General features: G+C 48.8%; 1 protein-coding gene across 1 annotated transcript in view; it reads left to right on the forward strand.

The window, feature by feature from the left end:
* The first annotated feature begins 228 nt into the window (after nt 1-228).
* Nucleotides 229-23726, forward strand: part of LOC118019630 (cytochrome c-like) — a 45584-nt gene continuing 22086 nt past the window's right edge. The window contains exon 1 of the mRNA XM_035019009.1: nt 229-553. Coding sequence (XP_034874900.1) covers nt 229-553 — 325 coding nt within the window. The remainder of the gene's footprint in view (nt 554-23726) is intronic.

The following is a 23726-nucleotide window of genomic DNA, read 5'->3' on the forward strand; positions in this document are numbered from 1 at the left end:
CAACTTGTCTTCAGGAAGGGGGGAGGAAATTTGCTGGGAAATGGTTATTTTTTGCCATTAAAATCTACGTGCAAGTGGATATCCATAAGCAAAAAACAAAGAAAACCAAAAACCTTCCATCCATACCTCATACCACATGTATAAAAATTAACTCCTACTGGAGAGAGCAGACATCTGGCTTGCAAGTGGGCATCTTCGTTTCGCACCTGATGAAAGAGCAATTTAAAAATGAGTGATGTTGAGAAGGGCAAGAAGGTTTTTGTTCAGAAGTGTGCCCAGTGCCAGACCCTGACAAAGGGAGGTGAGCACAAGAGTGGGCCAAATTGCCATGGTCTATTTGGGCGAAAGACAGGTCAGGCACCTGAATTTTCTTACATGGATGCTAACAAGAACAAAGGCATCACCTGGGGAGAGGAGACACTGATGGAGTATTTGGAGAATCCCAAGAAGTACATCCCTGGAATAAAAATGATCTTGGCTGGCATTAAGAAGACAGGGGACAGTGCAGACTTGATAGCTTACCTCAAAAAAGCTACTACGGAGGGGCTCCTGGGTGGCTCAGTTGGTTGGGCGTCTGCTTTAAGCTCAGGTCATGATCCCAGTGTTCTGGAATCGAGCCCCACATCTGGTTCCCTGCTCTTTGGGGAGCCTGCTTCTCCCTCTCCCTCTGCCTGCCACTCCCCCTGCTTGTGTTCTCTCTCTGTCAAATAAATAAATAAAATCTTTAAAAAAAAAAAAGCTACTAAGGAGTAACAGTTGGCCACAGCCTTACTTATTACAAAACAAAAATGTCTCACGACTTTTTAAATGTGTACCATATTTAAATTGATCTCATACACCAGAATTCAGATCATAGCTGGCTGATAAAATATTTCTTTTGGACAGTCCTGATTTAAATAAGATTGGCTTGGGGCGCCTGGGTGGCTCAGTCGGTTAAGCGTTGTCTGCCTTTGGCTCAGGTCGTGATCCCAGGGTCCTGGGATCGAGTCCCGCATGGGGCTCCCTGCTCAGCAGGGAGCCTGCTTCTCCCTCTCTCTCTCCCTCTGTGCTCTCTCTCTCTCTCAAATAAATAAATGAAATCTTTTAAAATAAATAAATAAATAAATAAATAAATAAATAAATAAATAAGATTGGCTTGTGAATTGGCAAACTTGTGAATTTTTTACTAAGTCAGACTAGGTTAAATGCATGTGATCAACTTTCTGAACTTTGCTAGGAATTCTGGTTCAGCAAGTACTATCACTGTTTTCCCCTTCTAAAGATATGATTGGAATTGATTAGTAACGTTCAGCTTTTCCCAGAGATGGTAAATGCCAGCTCTAAACCTGTAGGAGATTGGTTTTATATTAGATTTATATAACGAGTTATATTAATATGTTTATATATATATAAAATATATTTCATATATCACTGTTGTAGAGAACAGCAAGACTCCACTCTCTGTGTTTCAGATTGTGTTCATTGGCCTGTTAACGACAAGGGCTGAAGAGTAGTCGGCTATGTCCACTTTCTTTTTGTGGTCGTAACTATGCCAATTTAATTAACATTCCCTGCATCAAAAATGTTGTCTTTTGCCTCATGAATGGCATTTTAGTGTGGTTTATGTATCGTATTAAATAAGACTATTTAGCACTTCTCACATATTGTAGATCATCCGTGAGTTCAGATGCTTTTAAAATTCAGTGTGACAAGATATGGCAGCAAACTTGGCTTGTGAATTTTTTACTAAGTCAGACTAGGTCCTAATTCAGGATTGTCTTCTAAACAGCTATTCAAAGACACAACTGTAAAATTACCATATACGTATGATTGGTAATGGTGCTTCTGCCAACTGGTTAGAAGAGTTGGGGGAGATATATCAGCACAAATTTGTAAATTATGTGATAAGGTTTTAGATAATTAAAAAGAAAATCACATATCAAAATAAAAATTAACTCATACTGGATCAGAGACCTAAATGTAAAACTTAAAACTGTAAGAATTCTTTTTTTTTTTTTTAAGATTTATTTATTTAGGGTGCCTGGGTGACCCAGTTGGTTAAGCGTCTGCCTTGGGCTCAGGACCCTGGGATCATACTCAGCGGGGAGCCTGCTTCTCCCTTTCCCTCTGCTGCTCCCTCTGCTTGTGCTCTCTCTGTCTCTGTCAAATAAATAAATAAAATCTTTAAAAAAAGATTTATTTATTTATTTGAGGTGGCGGAGGGGCAGAGGGAGAGAGAGAGAGAATCCCAAGCAGACTCAATGCTGAGCACAGAGCCCCATGCAGGGCTCGATCACATGACCCTGAGATCATAACCTGAGCCGAAATCAAGAGTCAGATGCTTAACCAACCCACCCCGGTACCCCAAAACTATAAGACTTCTTTTTTTTTAAAGATTTTATTTATTTATTTGAGAGAGAGAGAATGAGAGACAGAGAGCATGAGAGGGAGGAGGGTCAGAGGGAGAAGCAGACTCCCGGCTGAGCAGGGAGCTGATGCGGGACTCGATCCGGGACTCGATCCGGGACTCCGGGATCATGACCTGAGCCGAAGGCAGTCGCTTAACCAACTGAGCCACCCAGGCGCCCTTAAAGAAAACATTAGGAAAAATCCTGTATGATCTTGGATCAGTGAAAGATTTCTTAGGTGCAAAAACCCCAAACCATAAAGGAAAAATTGATCAATTAGATTTCATTAATATTAAAGACTTTTGCTTTTCAAAAAGCACCATTAAGAGAATGAAAAGACAAGCCACAAAATTAAATAAAATGTTTGCAAACAACAACAAAAAATTAAATTGTTAAAAAAATAAAAGAAATATAATCAAAGTAAATAAAAACAAAAAGTTATAAAAATATAAAGAAATAAAATGCAAGCAATAAAATGTTTGCAAATCAGGCATCTGATAAGGAACTTTTTGTCCAGAATTTATCAATGCTCAAAACTCAATAATAAGAAAATGGCCAACCGAATCTACAAACGGACAAAAGATTTGAACAGATACTTCACCAAATAAGGTGCACAGATGGAAAGTGAGCATGAGAAAATTGTCCCGCATAAAATTGTAAAAATTAAAAAGACCAGCTATATCGTGTTGATGAGCTTGTGGAATAACTGGAATTCTTGCTGGTAGGAATGTAAAATAGTACAACCACTCTGGAAAACAGTTGGGCATTTCCTTAAGAAGCTGAAAACACACCAGCCATATGATCTAGCCATTCTACTATGAGGTTTTTCCCCAAGAAAAATGAAAACCTATATCCATACTAAGATTTGTGCGTGAATTGTCACACCAGTATTATTTGTCAGAGGCCCATACTTGAAACAACCCAAATGTCCATTAACAGGTGAATGGATAAACAATTCAATGTGGTACATCCTATAGCCATACAAATGAATGAGCTATGGATACATGCAACAACATGGATGAATCGCAAAATAATTTTGCTGAGTGAAAGAAGTTAGACAAAAGAGAATACATACTGTGTAATTCCATTTTTTTACAATTGTAGGAAGGATAAACTAATCTATAGTGAAGAACGCAAAGCAGTGGTTGCCTGGGGGTTGGAGAGTGTGCGGGTGGGGGCGGGAGGGAGGGATTTCAAAGGGGCTATTGGACGTGATGGATATGTTCATTGTCTTGATTTTGGTTATGGTTTTAACAGTGTATCCATATGTCAGAACTTCTGAAGCTTTACATTTTTTATTGGCCTATTTATAGGCTTATCTATTTTTTATCGAGATATAATTGACATATAATGTTGTATTAGTTTCAGTTATACAATGTAATGAGGCGATATATGTAAGAAATTGTACATTTTATTTTATTTTTTTAAGATTTTATTTATTTGACAGAGAGAGACACAGTGAAAGAGGGAACACAAGCAGGGGGAGTGGGAGAGGGGGAAGCAGGCTTCCCGCGGAGCAGGGAGCCTGAGGCAGGGCTCGATCCCAGGACCCCAGGACCTGAGCCGAAGGCAGATGCTTAGCGACTAAGCCACCCAGGCACCCCAGAAATTGTACATTTTAAATAGGTATAATTTATGCTTCACCAGTCCAGGGTGAGAATTTTCTTTTTTTCTTTTCTTTTTTTAAAGATTTGTTTATTTATTTTAGAGGGAGAGAGAGAGGGAGAGACAATGTGTGCCTGAGTGGGAGAAGGGGCAGAGGGAGAGGAGAAAGAATCCCCAAATCTCCAAGTAGACTCCCCACTGAGTGCAGAGCCCAAGATGGGGCTGGACCCCACGACCACGATCACGACCTGAGCTAAAACCAAGAGTCAGATACCGAAACCAGTGAGCTACCCAGGCGCCCCAGGGTGAGAATTTTCTAATAAAGCCTTTTCTGTTGCCTCCCCCGCCAAAAAAAGTATAGTTTATTGTATGTTAGTTATACCTCAAAAGGTATTTAAAAAATCAAGGTGCAAACATAGAATTGGTAGTGACAGAAAAGGCAGTCAAAATATGTTAGGACTGAAAGATGTTACAGTTCATATGAATATGTTATAGCAAATATAATATGATACCAATTTGGTAAGCACACATGCACGTGCACACACACACACTCACACACACATGAATCTAGCAGAATCTTTTACAGTTAAAAATGCACACATACCCTTTGTCCGGGCAGTCTTACTTTCAGAGATCCCTCATACATGAGGAAAAATGAGTATGCAAGATGAGATTGCCATGTATAGATGTGCAGGTTGTTCACTGCACAAGGACACCAGGCTGAGGGGCATGTGGGGCTGGAATCCAGCGTACACTCTACTTGCCAAGCCAGGGGAGTGCCTTGTTACAGGCCCATGTCTGCCTGGGGAGGCACCTTTCGCTGATTCGCACAAAAGTTTTATATGGTCTAGGTACAGCCCAGTTAAAGATGTCACAAGATGACTATTAACTCAGGATGATTATCTGCTTTTGCAAAGCAGAAACAACCTGGATGTGTACGTATAGGGGAGGGGTTGAAGAAAGTACCGCCCAACAATACAATGAAAAAGTATGGAGTACTAACAGGAATGAAGTTGACCTAGAGGATGTCAGACAGAATATTAAATGAAAGAAGCAAACTGTAGAGGGCTGTGTTCCGGACCACCACGAGATCCTCACACATGCTCCTTGAAAGCTGCTCAACCATTCCCTTGATTTTCTGCTTATATTTTCCTTTTCCCTCATGTTTTTCTGAACATTTTCCCTATTGATGGTTGGAAGTCAGCCGGCCAGCCCTGGATAGCTGTATTTAGTGTCTTTATTTTTTCTTTTAAGTAATGTCTATATGCAACATGGGGCTCAAAACCACAACCCCAAGATCAATAGTGGCACGCTCTACCGACAGCCCGCTAGGAGTCCCTGTATATAGTTTCAGTTAACAAAAAACATAAATCTCAGGCATAGAAACTATTCTGTATATATAAAATAAGGGAATTTTTTTTAAAGCAAAAGGAACATATTCATGTAAATACATACATACGCATGTGTGTTGGGAGGGGAAATGGAAGCCTATTAACTTTTTTTTCCACACACTTCGGTGTCATTTGACCTGTTACCATTGGCATGTGTTATTTTTGTAACAAAACAAAACAGAGTGTGTAGTAGTTCCTTGTATTAGCCATACTACTTTTCTGTATGTTGGAAATCACATCAAAATAAAAAAACTTAAGTATTTAGAAGCAAAACAAAATGAGGACAATGAAGGTTTTTTCCCAAGGAATGAAATACTAAACTAACAGAAACCCCCTCCTAAACTGTCAACTACACGGAACCGTCCCAGATAAAAATATTCAGGTGAAAAAGGGGAGTGTGGGCGGGAGTGGGGGGAGGGAGGAGGTGCTGGGTGTGACTTTCCTTTGGGCTCTAGGATCAGAAGCCCGTTTTCACTTGATAATTCAGGAACCGGGAGGAGTTTGAGCCTGGGGCCCTTGGCTCCTATGTAAAGGGGGATTGCAGGGAGTCTGTGGACCCCCTGACATTTTGGGAAAATGTTTCCGTGTGCATTTTTGTGTGTCTGTAGCTCTGACCAGATTCTCAAGAGGGTCTGCCATGTCAAAGAGGCTAAAATCCATGACTTTATCTTTAAGTTCTGTTTGTTTGGAGAAACGATTTCAGCGAGCCCACCTCCGTGCTGAAGACTAGCAGGCAGAAGTGGCATGTGATTTGTATTAATATATTCATTATAAGATAATTCACAAGAAAACAGGAAAACCTAGAAAGTCATCCTAGCTGAGATCATCATTTTTTACCTTGTCTTCATTTCTACTCTCTAAATGTTCTACAGTGAAGACACACTATTTTGGCAATAATAAAATGTTATTATGAATACATTTATTATTATAAATATAAATATGTATATAGCTAGGTGCATACACCAAGCACTGGAGGGAACCACACCCAAAATATGAACAGTGTTTATGCCTGAGTGATGGGGTTGTGGGTTTTACACTTTCTTCTTTAGATTTATCAGGAGTTCCTATTTTGAAGTTATTTTGAAGCAAGAAACCTCTTCCCTCCTGGTGATCAGTTTTAATTCTACCCCCTCAACTGGCACCAACCCCCCCCTTGCCTCCTTACAGCCCCTCTTGGCCCCAAGTGGCCCCACACTCATCGCCTTGTTTGGGTAAAGAGGGGAACCAGGACAGGGGGCTTGCCCAGGCATGCTGGGCTAACTTTCTTTTGGGGCCCAGCCCCTGAGTCACTTGGGAAAACTTTAAACACACGCTCTGGACACTTTACTCTCTCTCCCTTCCTGCGCTCCCCCCCGGGGGAGAGAAAGGGTTGAAAGAGCCAGCCATCAAGAGTTAGGCTAGGCCAGGCTCAGACAGGCTGAAGGGAGGAGGGGGCCTTCCCAGATTCATGGATTTTTCTGGCATCAGAGAAGCTGGGTGAGGATCCGGGAGTTTGGGCGCCAGGCTGTCTGAGCTCCAATTCCGGCCCCACTATTTCCCCCAAGCTGGTGCCTTCACTCCTCCGGGCCCTCTTTACCTCCTCTGCAAAGTGGCGTCATGATGGTACCAATAAGGAGGTTGTGTGATAGGAAGATATATTAATTAGAAAGAGTATACATTCCACCCCCCACCCCCGAAAAAGTCATCCAAACACATATCATTTCACAGTGGGCCAAGCAAGCAAATTGAAACCTCTGCAGGCCACAGCCACATGGTTTGTAGGCTTTGGCTGGTAAAGGAAAACACGAGACCCCTTTGTCAGGATTGGTCTTGTATGTGGGTGTGGAATTGTGTAAGGTCTTGGGTTCATCCCGAGGTTCATAACTATGAAATTCCAGGGAAGTACTTTATGTCCAGCGTCCAGGTTCGTGCCCAGCATGAAAACCATACTCAGCATACAAATATCTATTTCCAGGAGCAGCTTGACCTCCTGCACCCCCACTCCCAAACCTCACCCCCACCCCCTCACCACCGGGCCTGGAACCACCCTGAGTCCCCATCCACCACTACTGTCCCTGGCTTCCATGCAGGGACTGTTATTCCCTGGATAAGTGCCCAGGCTGATTCTCTCCTAGAAATAGAATGTAAACAGGGTAGGGGGCTTGTGGTAGAAATCCCAGAGCCCCAGAACTCCTAGCTAGAAGTAGAGTCCCAGTAACGAGTCAAAAGGGGGAATAGGGTCACTGGGTGTGTGCCCCTAAATTGCCATTCCTCCAGCTGGGATGCTCTTCCTCCTCTTTGTTTGGCGACCCCCAACTTGTCTCTAGCTAATGCATCATCTCCTCCAGGAAGCCGTCCTTGTCCACCCTCTCCCCAGTCTGAGTCAGGGGCCTCCGGGGCTCCCTTGCACCCTGCTTACCTCATCACAGCACTTGGCACAATCCAGTATAATTGCCTGTTTCCTTGGCCAGCCCTCCCCTCCCCGGCCCCACACCTTCCCACCCCAGAGAGAGCGGGGAGGAAGGCAGGGAGTGGGTTTTATTGTCTGTATCTTGGGCATGTAGCACAGGGCTCAGAGCGGGCCTTCGTAATCTGGTACTTTAGTAAACGCCTGACTCTTAGCACAACAATTTATAGGAGAAAGGTTATGAGTCTGGGCTGTGGATCCTGACACACCAAGACCCGATTCCAGTTCTAGTCTCCCTGGACCATGGATAAATAATTTTCTCCTTGGGCTCTGTTGTCCTCTTGGATAAAAGGGGGGTAATAACAATCCCCACAGTGCAGGTTGTGGCCAGAATTAAATGCAAAAGTCACCACAAGGAATTGGCTCAGAGCCTGCTACACACAGCAGGTGCTCCATAAATGCCCTGGTGCTCCTGGTTCCTCAGCCGCCATAATGTGGCAGATAGAACTCTCCACCCACTCAGTTGGTTAAGCGACTGCCTTCGGCTCAGGTCATGATCCTGGAGTCCCTGGATCGAGTCCCGCATCGGGCTCCCTGCTCGGCAGGGAGCCTGCTTCTGCCTCTGACCCTCCCCCCTCTCATGTGCTCTCTCTCTCTCATTCTCTCTGTCTCAAATAAATAAATAAAATCTTTAAAAAAAAAAAAAAAGAACTCTCCACCCACTCAGGGGCGTGGGGACAATGAAGGGCTCACCCAGAGGGGGACCCAGGGAGCCAGGCCTCCTGAGTGGTTGGCTTCCTGACCTGGATCCAGGGCTCCTTCTGAGAGAAGAGGCGACACCCTGGCTCACCCCTCCTGGGGCTCAAAGCCTGGGGCTCCCTCTCTCCTTGCCAAACATTAGCCTATCTCACCCTGTGAAACTCAGGTGGGTGACTCAGAGACCAGGCAGGCCACCTTGCTTGCTGCTGCCAGGGCCGGGCTCACGGGCAAGGCCAAGGCGTGGGCCGTCTGCACACACCCAGGGCCGCGGGACCCCAAAGCAGCTGGGGGCACCCCTTCCTCCCTCTCAGGACAGCCAAGGAAGCCCACCTCCCCCACCCCTTTCTCCTCTTTCCTTTTATTCCCACTTGTCTGGCCTGTTTTCTCGCGGAGGTGAAATGTGAGATCTGTCCTTAGAAATTGTCTAGGGGCTAACAGAAGTAACGCCAGAGAGTGAGGAGAAGGGGGGCTGGGCTCGGGGCACCACGCACATTTGGCTTTTCACCAGTCCCTCCCTCCCCAGCCCCCAACTGCCCTCCCACGGGGGACAGCAGGGGCCAGATGTGTTCATACCCAAAACACAACAGTTGTTTCTGGAAATAGTCTGGGAGGGTCTTCCTACAGCAGCCATTCTCCAAAGGTGGATTCCTTGGGGTTCCAGAGACACTTTAGGGGGTCCACAGGTCAAAACAATTTTCCTAATAGTATTGAGACATTCTTTGTCTCTTTCATTCTTATTCCCTGACAAAACTCATTCTCTGGAGTTTTCCAGAAGGTACATGACATGTGGTATTGCAACAGATTGAATGCAGTAGTGGCCATAAGAAAACAGACATTGAAGAGGTCTGCAAAAATCGGAAAACAATGCCACTCTTCTGGCTTTTTTCTTACTTGGAAAATATTATTTCTTTTTTAAAATTTTTTAATATTTAAAAAATTTTTTATTTTTTTTAAGGATTTTATTTATTCATTTGAGAGAAAGAATGAGAGCACAAGCAGGGAGAGAGGCAGAGGGAGAGGGAGAAGCAGGCTCCCCGCTGAGCAAGGAGCCCAATGTGAGGCTCGATCCCAGGACTCCAGGATCATGGCCTGAGCCGCAAGCAGATGTTTAACCATCTGAGCCACCCAGGCATACATCTTTTTTTTAAAAACTTCTATTTTATTTATTATTTGAGAGAGAGAGAGAGAGAGAGAGAGAGAATGAGTGGGGGAGGGGCAGAGAGAGAATCTCCAGCAGACTCTCCGCAGAGCGCAGAACGTGACTCCGGGCTCAGTCTCATGACCCTGAGATCATGACCTGAGCCGAAACCAAGAGTCGGACGCTTCATCGACTGAGCCACCCAGGTGCCCCTGCAAAATACTATTTCTTATAACAATATGTTTTAATGCCCGCATCTAATGAGTTTATTACCCTTACTTTAAATCAGGGTTTCTCACCCTCTGCACTATGGCCATTTCGGGCCGAGTAGTTCTGTTGTGGGGCCGTCCTGTGCATGAAGGATATTGGCACCATCACTGGCCTCCGCTCGCTTGTCGCCAGGAGCGCTCACTAACCCCCCGTCGTGATGAACAAAAATGTCTAGACATTGCCGAGTGTCCCCTGGAAGGCAAAATTGCCCCCGGCTGAGGACGACTGCTTTGAATGAATTATTGAATGAATTATTACTACAATTTCTCAGGTTTCATTTCTCTCGTGAAAATTAGCAACAGATATAACCTGCAAAAACTCTCAATAATACTTACGAACGTCAAGTGGTCCCAAGCCTTAAGAAGTCCGAGCGACACACAAGCCATTGTGGGCTTGCTGATAAGGACAGAGGGCTGCCTGTCCCACATGGTTTTGAAGGCCCACAGAGTGAGGGTAGGATGCTCGGCCCTCTCGCGGGGTGCTGCCAGAGATGTGAGTCAGCCTCCCCAGGGGGAGGGGGCTATATTTTCCCTTTGAAATAACATTTATTTTGTTTTTTCAAAAAATAGAAATCAGCACATAAGGTGGAAAGCATGCAAAAACACAAGGGGTGAGTAAGAACCCCGAATTATTGCACCACCCAAGGAATAAGTACACATCACATTTCGGTGTTTGTCCTAACATTTAGGGAACTGTCTATAAAGTTGTGGCCCCAATTTTGTATCAGCGGACCCTGCGAGATGGCTTTCTCCCTCCCCTCAGTTCAGGAGGCCCCTCCCGAGATTTTCCAAAGTAACTTAAGTTGCCATCTGTGGACCAGGCAGTGGGTGACTGGCCACGTAGCGAGACTTCTGGAATGACCACAGAGCCAGCTGCCTCCAGGATTCACACCTGCCCCAGAGCGTCCTGGCCACTGCTGGCCAGTGCCTGAAAGCACGCCATTTGAGCAGCATATTCCTTTCATTCGGGGCGCTGCTCCCTCGCACAACTCCTAGAGGTCTTTGCAACCTTCCAGCTTAAAGCCCTCAGCTCCCCGTTGTCCACAAGTCTGCTTGAGCTAATGACAGCTCCCAGTGACTTACTGCGCTTACTGTATACGTACCAGGCTCAGAGCTAGGTGCTTTCTACATCCTAACTCACTTAATCTCATGACCTACCAGAAGGTGGGCTTTACTATCTCATTCTACAGATGAAGTAAACACGGCACGGAGCAGCTAACTAACTTGCCCAAAGCCACACAGCCAGCAGCAGATTTGAGCCCACTTCTGACGACGCCAAAGTCTGTGTTCCCAGATATGCCACTCTACGTGCACATATGTCCCTTATAGATCCCTCCCTGCTCCTCAGCCTCTTCTCCCAGGAACATCAACAGCAAGGGCTCTGGACACAGATGAATTCCAACCTTGACTTCCTCTTAAAATAGCTGTGTGACTTGGGGGAAGTCACTCAGCCTCTCTGAGCCTCAGTTGCCCCACCTACAAAACAGGAGTAGTAATAATCCTGACCTCACAGGTTGCTGTGAGGACTCAGTGATGGAAAGCATGCTAAACCCCTAGCACTGAGCCTGTGGCCACTAGTACATGTTCAATAAAAGAAAAGAAAAAAAAAATCCTTGACCTGACCACACCAAGCTGCTTGTGGGAGCCCCTTGGCCTTTGTATGCACTGTTCCCCCCACCTGGAACATCCTCCGCTCCTTCACTTTGAACTCCTATTCGTTCTTCAAGACCTTGTTCAGGCTCCGTGTCTTCTTCAAAGTCTTTCTTCCCCTCCCTCTACCCAGCCTAAGCGCTCCTTCCCCGCACACCTGCAACTCTGGTCTTAGAAGCGCAGGCCTGCTGTTAAATCTGAGGTATGTCCAGGCCCCACCTTCCACCAGCCGGATCAGCACCGCCAGGGTGGGGACTGGATCTCCTGTGTCATGATAGGCTTCCCTGTGGATGAGGACACACGGCCAGTGTACATCCTCTAGGTCTGCAGCACATCCTCCTATAATTATTCGTTTCCAGGGCAGAGGGGCCCTTGAGGGCCAGAAGGGGCCCCCTTGTTTGTGGATCTCCCAACCGCTCCAACACTCGCTGAGCGCTTACTCTATAGCAGGTTGTGTTCTAGTTTAAGTGCTCTGCTTATACCATCACCTCTAACCCTCAAATGATCCGAGGAAGCAGCTATTGTTATCAGGGTGGGTTCTGTGGATTGAGTCACTCCACCTCCATCCCACCCTCCTGAAGCAGGTGCGAGAACATGCCTCGAAAATTTGCTACAACAACGGGGGGAGGCTGTTATTGCCCAAGGTTATTGCCCAAGGTTTTTTGGTTTTGTTTTTTTTAAAGATTTTATTTATTTGACAGAGAGAGAGAGAGACACAGCGAGAGAGGGAACACAAGCAGGGGGAGTGGGAGAGGGAGAAGCAGGCTTCCTGCGGAGCAGGGAGCCCGATGCGGGGCTCGATCCCAGGACCCCAGGATCATGACCTGAGCCGAAGGCAGACGCTTAATGACTGAGCCACCCAGCCGCCCTCAAGGTTATTGCCGAGCTTTGAAATCCATCCCCATGGAATGGCCCAGTGAAAGACTGAGATGCCAACACAGACTCGGCCCTTGAAGACAGGGAGTCCTTTATCGACTTTGGCTTTGCCAAAACTTCCTTAGATGCTCCCACCCAACCTTTTCTCCATCTCCCCCTCACTTGGAATCAGACCTGCTTTGCAGTCTCCCAGTTTTGTCTGGCTCCCTACCTATTTTCTCTTATTCAGGCAGCTCCCCTAGTAAGATCCTTGCATGCTTAATTCTGTCCCTGCATCTGCTCCCAAAAGACCCAGATTATCTTGGTGAGAAGGTTAGAAAGTGAAAAACTACATTTCCCAGACTCCCTTGCACCTAGGGTTCTGGTTAGGAGTTATATCCTAGTGAGACGTTTGTAGGTGGAGGACAGGCAGAACCCCCTTTTCCTTTTTAGTCATTCTGCTGGCCAGCAAAGGTGGGGACATAGGACATTTTTCTGCAGCAGATTTGGAGTGCCCTTTAAACACAGGTGCCAAGAGGTAGTTGCACTGGCGGCTTCTGGATCTGCCTTCCTGATGAGCCGTGATTAGCAGTTAGGGGTATGTCTTGAGCCTGACCTCAAAGTTGTAGTAGCTTCTCAGTGCATCACTTCTCATGGTTCCCAGAGGCCCTGCCTAGAGCTGATTCCCTTCCAGTGATTCTGTAATCTTGTAATTCCCCATGTTAAATCTCTCTTGTTCAACATGCCTTGAATGGCTCGTTTCCTGCGCTAACATGGGCATAATTATTATTCCCTTTTTATAGAGGAGAAAACTGAGCCCAGGTGGTTACGGGACCTAGCACAGGGACAGATTGGGCAGGGGACAGTCAGCTTCCAGCTATGCCCTTCACACTGCCCCCCGCTGTTGACAGCACCCCACACCCTGCTCAGTGTTCCTTCCACTGGACAATGTCCGCAATCACTGGAGTGGAAGAAAACATTACTTCCCACTTTATAAATGTACTCTACTTTGTGTTTTCAATATGATGATTTCTTTTACTCACTTCATCCCATAAAAGATTTCAGGTGTTTTTTACTTCTAGGAAAAAAATCTTCCAAAAGACAAATCCAATCCAATTTTGTGATGTGCTTAAGAATTGCCTTAAAATACAGGGGGCGGGGAGAATGCAAAACTCAGCAAAAACACATACTTTTTGTTTGTTTTGTTTTTTAAGATTTTATTTATTTATTTGACAGAGAGACACAGGAGAGAGGGAACACAAGCAGGGGGAGTGGGAGAGGGAGAAGCAGGCTTCCCGCGGAGCAGGGAGCCTGATGCGGGGCTTGATCCCAGGACACCCCGGGATCATGACCTGAGCCGAAGGCAGACGTCTAATAACTGAGCCACCCAGGCACCCCCAAACATACGTTTTTAAAGCTAAAAAGATATGTGGTCTTTTTCTTATTCTAAAAGCAATATGCCTTCATTGTATTAACAAGCAAACACACAAACATACAACAAAAAAGTAAAGATAAATTATTTAAAATTCTACTCCCCAGAGAAAACCACCATTAACATTGTGTGGCATGGCCTCTGTACTGAGAGGAAAATTCACATTCGTTACCACACCTTGTACATCCTACATGGCCTGGGCCTGTCACTTCTCAGTACCCCTCTCCTCCCACTCTCCCCTCACTCACATTGCTTCTGCTCCTAGAGGTTCCTCATAATAGGCAGACACGCCCCCACCTCAGGGCCTTTGCACTTGCTGTTTCCTCAGCCTGGAATGCTCTTCCCTGATCACCTGTGGCTGGCAGCCTCGTTTCCTTCAGCATTGGACTCAACATTCACCTTCTCATCTCCACTGGCCATCTGATTTAAAATTTTACTTCCCCCTTCACCTATTCTCCACTTTATTTTTTCTCCTTAACACTTATCACTGCCGAACACGTCCTCCACTTTACTTTCTTGCTCCTCATTGTCTCTCTCACCAGAGTGTCATCTACATGAGGGCTGGGATTTTTGTCTATTCTGATACTGGACCGGTCACACAGATGTGCTCAATAAATATTTATTGAATGAATTAATTCACATCCAGGAGAGTTCATGCTTTCCACTGTTTTGAAAATTTATCATTTCACAGTATGGAATAAAAGATCTGACTATAGGGGCGCCTAGGGGGCTTAGTCGGGTAAGATGCTGTCTGCCTTCAGCTCACGTCATGATCTTGAGGTCCTGAGATCGAGCCCCTCATTGGGCTCCCTGGTCAGTGGGGGGAGTCTGCTTCTCCCTCTCCCTCTGCTGCTCCCTCCTGCTCATTCTCTCTCGCTTGCTCTCTCTCTCAAATAAATAAATAAATAAGCTTTTTAAAAGATCTGACTATCTGAAAGCTGCTGCCATGAAAAGCCAGGGCCTGTGACCCGTGTACCCACGGGCAGTCGGGCTGTGACATGTGTATGCAGCCATCCTTTCGGATACTGGTGAAATGGTTTCAGATTCTTCCCAGATCCCTCCAACTCAAGACCTGAACTGGCCCCTAGCCTTGGGGAGGGCAGTGGTTTTTTTTTTTCTTTTTTAAGATTTTATTTATTTATTCGACAGAGAGAGAGACAGCGAGAGCAGGAACACAAGCAGGGGCAGAGAGAGAGGGACAAGCAGGCTCCCCTCTGAACAGAGAGCCCGATGCGGGGCTCGATCCCGGGACCCTGGGATCATGACCTGAGCTTGAAGGCAGCCGCTTAACTGACTGAGCCACCCAGGCGCCCGGGGAGGGCAGTGTTTTATAGGGAATCTGTCATCCAGAGCCACAGCCTCCAAGGTGGGCAGCAGAGTGGGGGGGCTCCAAACCTTGTCCTTCGAGATTCCCCTTCTCTTGGGGGGCCTCCCACTGATCCCTACTGTCCTGGGGAGAGGAGCACAGCGCGCCCTTCGGTAGTCAGCTTCAAGTGTGGCCTTGGAGTTTTAACCTTCATGCCCCACAGCGCAGCTGAGACTCTTGATTTTTTTTTTTAAAAAGATTTTATTTATTTATTTGAGAGAGAGAGAATGAGAGAGAGCACATGAGAGGGGGGAGGGTCAGAGGGAGAAGCAGACTCCCCGCCGAGCAGGGAGCCCGATGCGGGACTCGATCCCGGGACTCCAGGATCATGACCTGAGCCGAAGGCAGTCGCTTAACCGACTGAGCCACCCAGGCACCCAGCTGAGACTCTTGAAACCAGACGCTACTGAGGCCAGGGAGGATATAAGGGAAAGAAGCACAAATGGTGTCACACAGCTAAGTTCTCTGTGTCACACGCCACTCACCCGCAGTGCTGGACCCAGCGAGCTCAACAAATGCCCAGCTCCCTGTCTACCTCTGTGTGCAAGAGGTGCCCTCTCCCCCACCCTCAAGAGAACCCTCCACCTAGAATGCCCAGAGTCTTGCACATCCCGATCACAGGGAACGAAGCCCAGAGGGATACAGATGCTCCATCCCTTTGTTGAAGGCCTGCCTTCTAGAGCCTGTCTTCCTGACCCAGGACATGCCTGGGAGAATCAGCTCCCTCTAACCCTAAGGCAGGGACAGAAACGGCTCCGTACACCCTTACCCCTTGTGCCCATTATCCAGCACAATCCTCTTCCCCACTAAGCTCAGATACGAGCTCAGAATCCTTCTCAACACAATGCCCCACCAAATTCATTGGGGTTGTTGGGTTCCATCCAACCTAACTGCCATCCTTGACTTGTGCCCTCGACAAGGCAACCAGCTCAGGTAATAACCCTAGCAACCCAGACTGGGGGAAAGGAGGGGCAGTGTTATTTCTTCCTAGGAAATCACTCTTTGAAGAAACCAGGAGCCTATCAAAAATGGAGTACAAGGTCTCAGATACTGCCCTTCCTTGCTACCACCACCTTGTGGAGAGGAAACTGGGAAGAAACCCTCACGAAAGGGCAGAAGGGGAAAGGGTCAAGAAGGTCAAGGGTGAAGTTAGGGGGAATTTGTCCCCAAGAACAAAGGTCATCCCAAAGGGCCCAGCTTGGTTACTAGAGGCTTCAGAATGGCAAGTTGTGACCTTTATTCCAGAATATAATCCCATTTGAGCCACACAACAGTCTCTGTGGGGCATCCTCTTGGGAGCTCAGAGCTTAGGCTCAGCACTCCCGAGTTGTTTGACCTTGGACAACCCTCACTGTCTCTGAGCCTCAGTTTCTAGGCCTCTAACCAAGGTTCTCAATTGGGGGTGATTCAGCCGCAGGAGCATTGGGCTTTGTCTAAAGACGTTTTTGGTCATCACAACTGGGGGGTAGGGGTGTTCCTGGCTTGTAGTGGTTAGGGGCCAGCGATACTGTTCATATCCTACAATGCACAAGAGAGAATTATCTGTTCCCCAAAGTCAACAGTGCCAAGGCTGAGAAACCCTGCTGTCTCATAAGGGGATAATAACACCAATCTCACGGGCTGGTTGTGGGGATCAAGAGAGGAAGTGCGTAGAAACTCCTGACTTACATGAAGTCCTCGGTAAGCAACATTGCTGCCTCCCTGAAACCTGCCCTAACGACGGAGCTTGACGCAGAGCACAAAGTGGAGCCCGAAGAGTCCAACCACACAAAAGGCAAGATGGTGTTCTGCAAAGTTAGAGTAGCCTGCTCAGCTAGCTGGCCATAACTTCTAGGGCACCAGGAGCCCATTGCCCATCCTGGTTTACTAGAATTCATATTATCATGGGGTTGTACTGAGTTGTGTTGTCATTCCTATTTTACGGATGTGAAGCCCAATTTCCCATTGGAATCACGCCCGCCTGAGCACTCGCTTCTCCATCTTCGGGGACTTCTCCATCTCCAGCTCGCTCCTTCCAGTCTGGCGTGGGCTTTAAAACCACCATGTGATGCCTGTTGGATTTGTTTGTAAACCAAGAGTAACTAGGTTAAAAATGAGGATCAGAGGGTACTTTCAGGAGAAAAGTCATAGGTATTGGTGCATGAACTTTATATTGCCTGTTCCGTGTGTCCAGAGGCCTTTTTCTTTTTCTTTTTTTTGCTTACTTCCTGGTTCACAGATAAGGCTGCCTGATATGGGGTCTGAAGAGCAGAAGTATTATCGTCACCTGAATAAATTCTGTCTGCTTTGGAATGTATTATATCATTTTTTATCGTGCCTTAAAATGACTACCTTAGGTTGGACTTAGAAGAATTTTTTTCAGCAAATACATATTAGGCACCTACTCTATGCCAAGCACAGGGAGTACTGAGAACCAGCTGGCCAGCATGGGATCCAGACCTGAGCACGCACCTCAACGTTGCAAAGAGTTATCCAACATTTTGTTAATTCATCAAGAAATATTTAATAAGGGCACCTGGGTGGCTCAGTTGTTAAGCGTCTGCCTTCGGCTCAGGTCACGATCTCAGGGTCCTGGGATCGAGCCCCGCGTTGGGCTCCCTGCTCCGCGGGAAGCCGGCTTCTCCCTCTCCCACTCCCCCTGCTTCTGTCCCCTCTCTCGTGGTCTCTCTCTCTTTCTGTCAAATAAATAAATAAAATCTTTAAAAAAAGAAAAGAAATATTTAATAAGCCCCAATGTGTGCCAAGCATTGTTCTAGAAATTCACTAACCTTAAACCTTTTATTTTCCAAAATTACCATGCAAGGGTGGTCTAATACTTGACAGACGAAAAAACTAAGTCACTGGTTCAAGATCACACCTCCAGGAAGGGGTAGAGCGGGGCCTGAGCTTGCAGTCCCCTGCTCCGCCCCCTCCCCACCCAAGGCTTCCGACTCCCCCAAGAAAGTGTGGTCTGACTGCTCTCTAAGAACCTTGCATGGAGCGCTTGGCTTTGCTGGGCTCCTGGAGCTGTGAAACGGGTTATTTTGTTAAGCCCTTTACAAACCCCCCTGGTTCCACCCTTGAGAGATACCTAAGCGCCAGCCTCCCATGACAGAGGGGAAACCCAGCAGATCTGGGGCCCTGGGGATGCTGGCCCCGTGCCATCTGTCTCCAGCCCCGGAGTCAAGGCCTGGCCGTGAGGACTGAGGGCTGGCAAAAAAACAGAGGGCAGGGGGGCACCTGGGTGACTCAGGTGTTAAGCGTCTGCCTTCGGCTCAGGTCATGATCTCAGGGTCCTGGGATCCAGCCCCGCATTGGGCTCCCTGCTCAGCAGGAGTCGGCTTCTCCCTCTCCCAGTCCCCCAGTTGTGTTCCTGCTCTCTCTCTCTGTCAAATAAATAAATAAAATCTTTAAAAAAAATTAAAAAGGGGCACCCGGGTGGCTCAGTCGTTAAGCGTCTGCCTTCGGCTCAGGTCACGATCTCAGGGTCCTGGGATCGAGCCCCGCATTGGGCTCCCTGCTCAGCGGGGAGTCTGCTTCTCCCTCTCCCACTCCCCCTGCTTGTGTTCCCTCTCTCACTGTGTCTCTGTCAGATAAATAAATAAAATCTTAAAAAAAAAAACAAAAAACAGAAGGCAGGGCGAGGGGTCAGCAATCCATCGGGACAGAGGGGAGGTTTGAAAACCTCTGACGGGGGAGAGTTTTGTGCTCTTGCCTTGTTGAGTGGGAAAAGCGTGGACTTTGGAGCTACAGAACCTACTCTGCCCCCTGTGAGCTGAGTAACCTTGGGCAAGCTTTATAATCGCTCTGTTCCTCAGTCCCTTCACTTATTGAATGGGGACGATAAGCCCTACCTGTGAGGACTAAATAAAATCACATCCTACTGTATTCGGCACACTTCGCCAGGAATATGGCAAGGGCAGCCCCGGGTAACGCCCCATCTTCCCTCCGATCCTGACGGCAGACCTCGCTCATAGATCACAGAACCTTCCCCACCAGTCACGGCTTCAGACTCTTGCCCAGGCAGCTGCCTCCCACGGAGCTGACATGTGTCCTGATAACCTATTACAAAGTTGGTGATTAAAAACAAACATTTCATTGCATCTCATGCTTCTGTGGGCTGGGCATCCAGGCAGGGGTCGGCGGGGCAACGATTTAGCTCTAGATGGCATGCCTGAGGCTGCGGGGCTCAGAGGGCAGCTGGGCTCCTTTGAAGCTTCACCCACATTCCTGGCAATTCTGTGGGGGCGGCGGTGAGGCGGGGCTCAGCTGGGCGGCGCTGCCCCTCCACGTGGCCTCGGGGCCCCCACGCCGGGTGTCACCAGCCAAGGTCGTGAGAGCTGCCCCTGTGGCAGCTCAAGGCTCCCCGTGATAGCACGTAGAAGCTACCGTCTCTCAAGGCCGGACCCAGGACCTAGAAGGGCATCACTTTCTCTATATTCTGTTGGTCAGAGCAGTCGTGGGCCCACCCAGGTTCAAGGGGACTTAAACCCTGCCTCTCCGTAAGAGGAATGTCACAGAATTCACAGCCATCTCTAATCTGCTATAGCAGGAGACATGAAATTTGTCTGCCAAGCTTCTGAAACCATCAGCAAACCACAGGGCCCTTCTCAGCCCTCCTTAGGTACTCACTGTCCCTCTCTGTGTTTATGCAAACCTTCTTTGTGCCAAGCTCTGTGCAGAGCACAGAAATAAGCAGGCTCGGGTCGCTGCTCTCCTGGAGCTCACTGCGGAGCTGGGAAAATCAGGGCCAAGGGACTCAGCCAGGGAGAGAGATACAGATGCTTCGGAGGCCCAGAGGAGGGACACAAGGCTTCCATTTGGGGAAAGGAGGGGGGCTGGATGACATTTGAACTGTGTTTTATTTTATTTTATTTTATTTTTTAAAGATTTTATTTATTCATTTGACAGAGAGAGACATAGCGAGAGCAAGGACACAAGCAGGAGGAGTGGGAGAGGGAGAAGCAGGCTTCCTGTGGAGCAGGGAGCCCAATGAGGGGCTCGATCCCAGGACCCTGGGATCATGACCTGAGCCGAAGGCAGATGCCCAACGACTGAGCCACCCAGGCACCCCTGATCTGTGTTTTAAAGATGGACAACACCTTACAGCTGGAGTTCCGTATTCACCGAGCATTTACCGGATGCCTGTCTGTGGCCGTGAAGATGCACAGAGGGCAGGACAGGGTCCCTCTCCCAAGAAGCTGACCATTCTGGTTGGGGAAGGCTATGAATAGGCAAGATTGTAAACAAATAAAGAGCAGAGTTTTGATTGTGATAAAGGCCATGAAGAGAATAAAGTGGGATAAAGGGGCCGAGAGCTACTGGGGTGGGGGAGGATGCTGTAGGGGGGAGTCAGGCAGCCCCCCGCCCCCCAGGACCTCACAGGAGCGGGAATGTGACTAGTGTGGGGGCACCCGCCAGGTGAGCGCCGAGGCCAGAGGCCAGTGGCAAGGTGATCCCAATTCCATCTGAGGAAGAGGCCAGTGCGGATGGTGGCCGCTGGGCAAGGTGGGAGGGGGGACAGGCAGGGCCAGGGCCGTGAGGCTGTAGAGGCCCTGCTTCCGAGTCTGTGACTGACTCAAGTTTGACTAAGTTCATTTTAAGGAGACCCCTTGGGCTGCTGTGTCTACCGAGGATTAGACCAGGAGGGTGGTGGGGGGGAGGGGAGGCCAGGGATGGAGGAGGCTGCTACAGTGTCCACGGGGGATTTGGGGTACAGAGTGAAGTGGGGAGAAGGGCTACTTTGGGGTGGTTTGGGAGGTACCAAAAGCATTTGCTGATGGGCAATGTGGGCTGTCAAAATCAAAGATGACTCCAGAGTTTGGGACCCGCCTGAAGTGGGTGGAGGGACAGGGACGCAGTCCCCCGAAATGAGGAGCCTGGGAGGAGGAACGCAGCCCGAGTCAAATGGCATTGTTGTCACTGGCATTTTAGCTTCAATTTTTCAGACACCTATTACCGGGAGGGTCTTAAAATGTCATCTGCAGGACAGGCTTTCTTGTGCCCATTCTGTAGCCGAGCACACCGAGGCCCACGCAGCTCTGGCCCAGCCCCACAGTTAGCAGGGGCCGAGCCAGGGTGGAAAGCCAAGGTCCAGCCAACCCCAGACTCCTTGCTTATATTATACATTAGCAGCTCTCAACCCCACCACTCCCTGGGGGACATCCGCCATGTCTGGAGGCATTTTTGGTTGTCACGGCTGGGTAGTGAGTAGAAGCCAGGGATGCTGATAAACATCCTACAATGTGCAGGACAATCTCCACCACAAAGAAACATTCTGCTCCCCATGTCAGGTGTGCCAAGGCTCAGAAACCCTGACAGAGACCACCGGAGAGAGGCGAGGAACAGTGTGAACGGGGTCAGGGGAGAGGGATGTGATTTTGGTGAGGGGACTAGAATGAGCAAAGGCCCTGGGGCCGGAAAGCCCAAGAAGTCCAGGAGGGCCTCGGGGCCGTGCAGGTCATGTGTGGTGAGCGGTGCATTGGGCCGGGCTGGCAGGCGGGTCGAGGGGCCAGAACCCCCTGCGGCAGGCGCCAGGAGGACCCGGGGGTCTGAGCCCGGTGGAGAGGCGTGATGGGGGAGCACGCTTTCCCTTCGCATAGCCCTCTCAGGAAAACAGCTCATAAACATCTTCACGCTGAGGTCCTCACATGACCAAAGAGCCCATGGGGACCCCTTCCGGTGCTAGCTGTGTTTCGATCATGCAACGTGCTAAGCCACGGAAGTGAGGCCGTCGTGGTGGCGTATTCCCAGCATCAGCAGGAAGTCTGCCAGGAGTGATTTGCAGCCCGGCCCATGCAGGTGAGGGGCCTGCGCTGCACGTAGGAAGCCCGGGGATGGCAGTGCCCTGCTTTCCCCCCATTCAGCACCCACACAGCACGCAGGCCCCTGCACCAGGCACAGGTAAGGGCTGCACGGTAGCCCCTCCACGAGCCCAACAAGCTTGTGATGACGGTCGTGCTACAGAGAAGTCCAAGGCACCCAGGGGTTAAGTGACAAGTCGTGGCACTGATACCCGAACGCAGGCAGCGCCCCTCAGGGGCCTGTGTTCTCTATCTTGACCAAGCCCAGGAAAATCATAATACTCAGCAACACTTATTGAGCACTTACTATGTCCAAGCAGCCTTCTAAGCCCTACACGTATTAACAACTCCTTCTCGCCTCACCACAGACCTGTGGGCAATACTGTTACCATCCTAGGAGACTGAGGCACCGAAAGGGAAGTAACTTGCCTGAGGTCACACAGCGGCCAAGCTAGGACTCCCCTCCTGGTGGTTCCGCTCCAGAGCCCACACTCCTTCCCACCCCTCTGCCGGAAGCCCAGGGCTTGGCGGGAGGGAGGAGGATGGCCCAGGCTAGCTGTGCACCCCCGGGCCATCTCTGAGGTCTCCCACTCCTGCGATGGGAGATTAACACTCTGGGAAACTGCAGACACCAAGGATGGGGTGGGCGGTGGGGAGGGACCAAGGAAGAAAATACAGGACACATTCTTGGCTTGCGGCCAGCTGAGAAAGTTAAAGGCAAGACCAAGAAACTCTCCTTTGGGGGCCTGGTGCTATTTTGCAAGGTGTTGCCTTTCTCCTCAGCTATATTTGCTTTGCCAAACTGGAACGCTTCGCTGAAATACAGCGGCCTAGGAGGCCTGAGGCTGTTTGCTGAGGGAACGGGGCCAGGGCAGGCGGAGAAAGCGGAGGGCAGGGCTCTGCATCACCCCAGAGGCCCGCCTCTGCCGCCTGCTCCCAGAGGAGAGCCACCGAGGCAGCATGAAAGGGCGGGACAGAGAGACAAATGGCAGGAAGAGCACGCGAGCCAGGAGGCAGGGGACCTCCCTGGTCGCATTTCTATACTGATGACCCCCACCCCAGGCTTCCTAAATCCACCTGCCCACTCCACTGGGCCATTGGGATGTCTCATTGACATCTCCAACTTAATATGTCCCCATACTTAACCCTGATCATCACCCCCCCATCCCTGCTCACCCCCAGGCTCCCCAGCCCAATAAAAGTTGTTCAAAGCTGGGGCACCTGGGTGGCTCAGTTAGTTAAGCGTCAGACTCTTGATTTTGGTTCAGGTCATGATCTCAGGGTTGTGAGATCGAGCCCCACAGGGAGCCCCATGTGGGGCTCCACTCTGGGCATGGAGCCTGCTTAAGAGTCTCTCTCTCTCCCTCTCCCTCTGCTCCTCCTCCAACCTCGTGAGCACTGGCACTCCCCACCTCCTATAAACAAACAAACAAACAAACATACATACATACATACATACATACATACATACATACATAAATAAATAAATATTGCTCAGATCCAAAACCCAGGCATCATCCTGGCTTCCTCTATATCCCGCACGCCCCACATCCTGTTCGTCAGCACCTCCTGTGGGTCTGCTGTCGAGATTTACCCCATCTGATCACTTCTCACCACCCTGCAACTTGGTCCACATGACCGGCCACTTCTCACCCGTCGTCCTGTCCGCCCTGCCATAGTCCATCGGCACGTGGTAGACAGAGTGG

This window comes from Mirounga leonina, unplaced genomic scaffold (genome assembly GCF_011800145.1).
Source record: "Mirounga leonina isolate KUSES-001 unplaced genomic scaffold, KU_Mleo_1.0 Mir_173, whole genome shotgun sequence".
NCBI lineage: Eukaryota > Metazoa > Chordata > Mammalia > Carnivora > Phocidae > Mirounga > Mirounga leonina.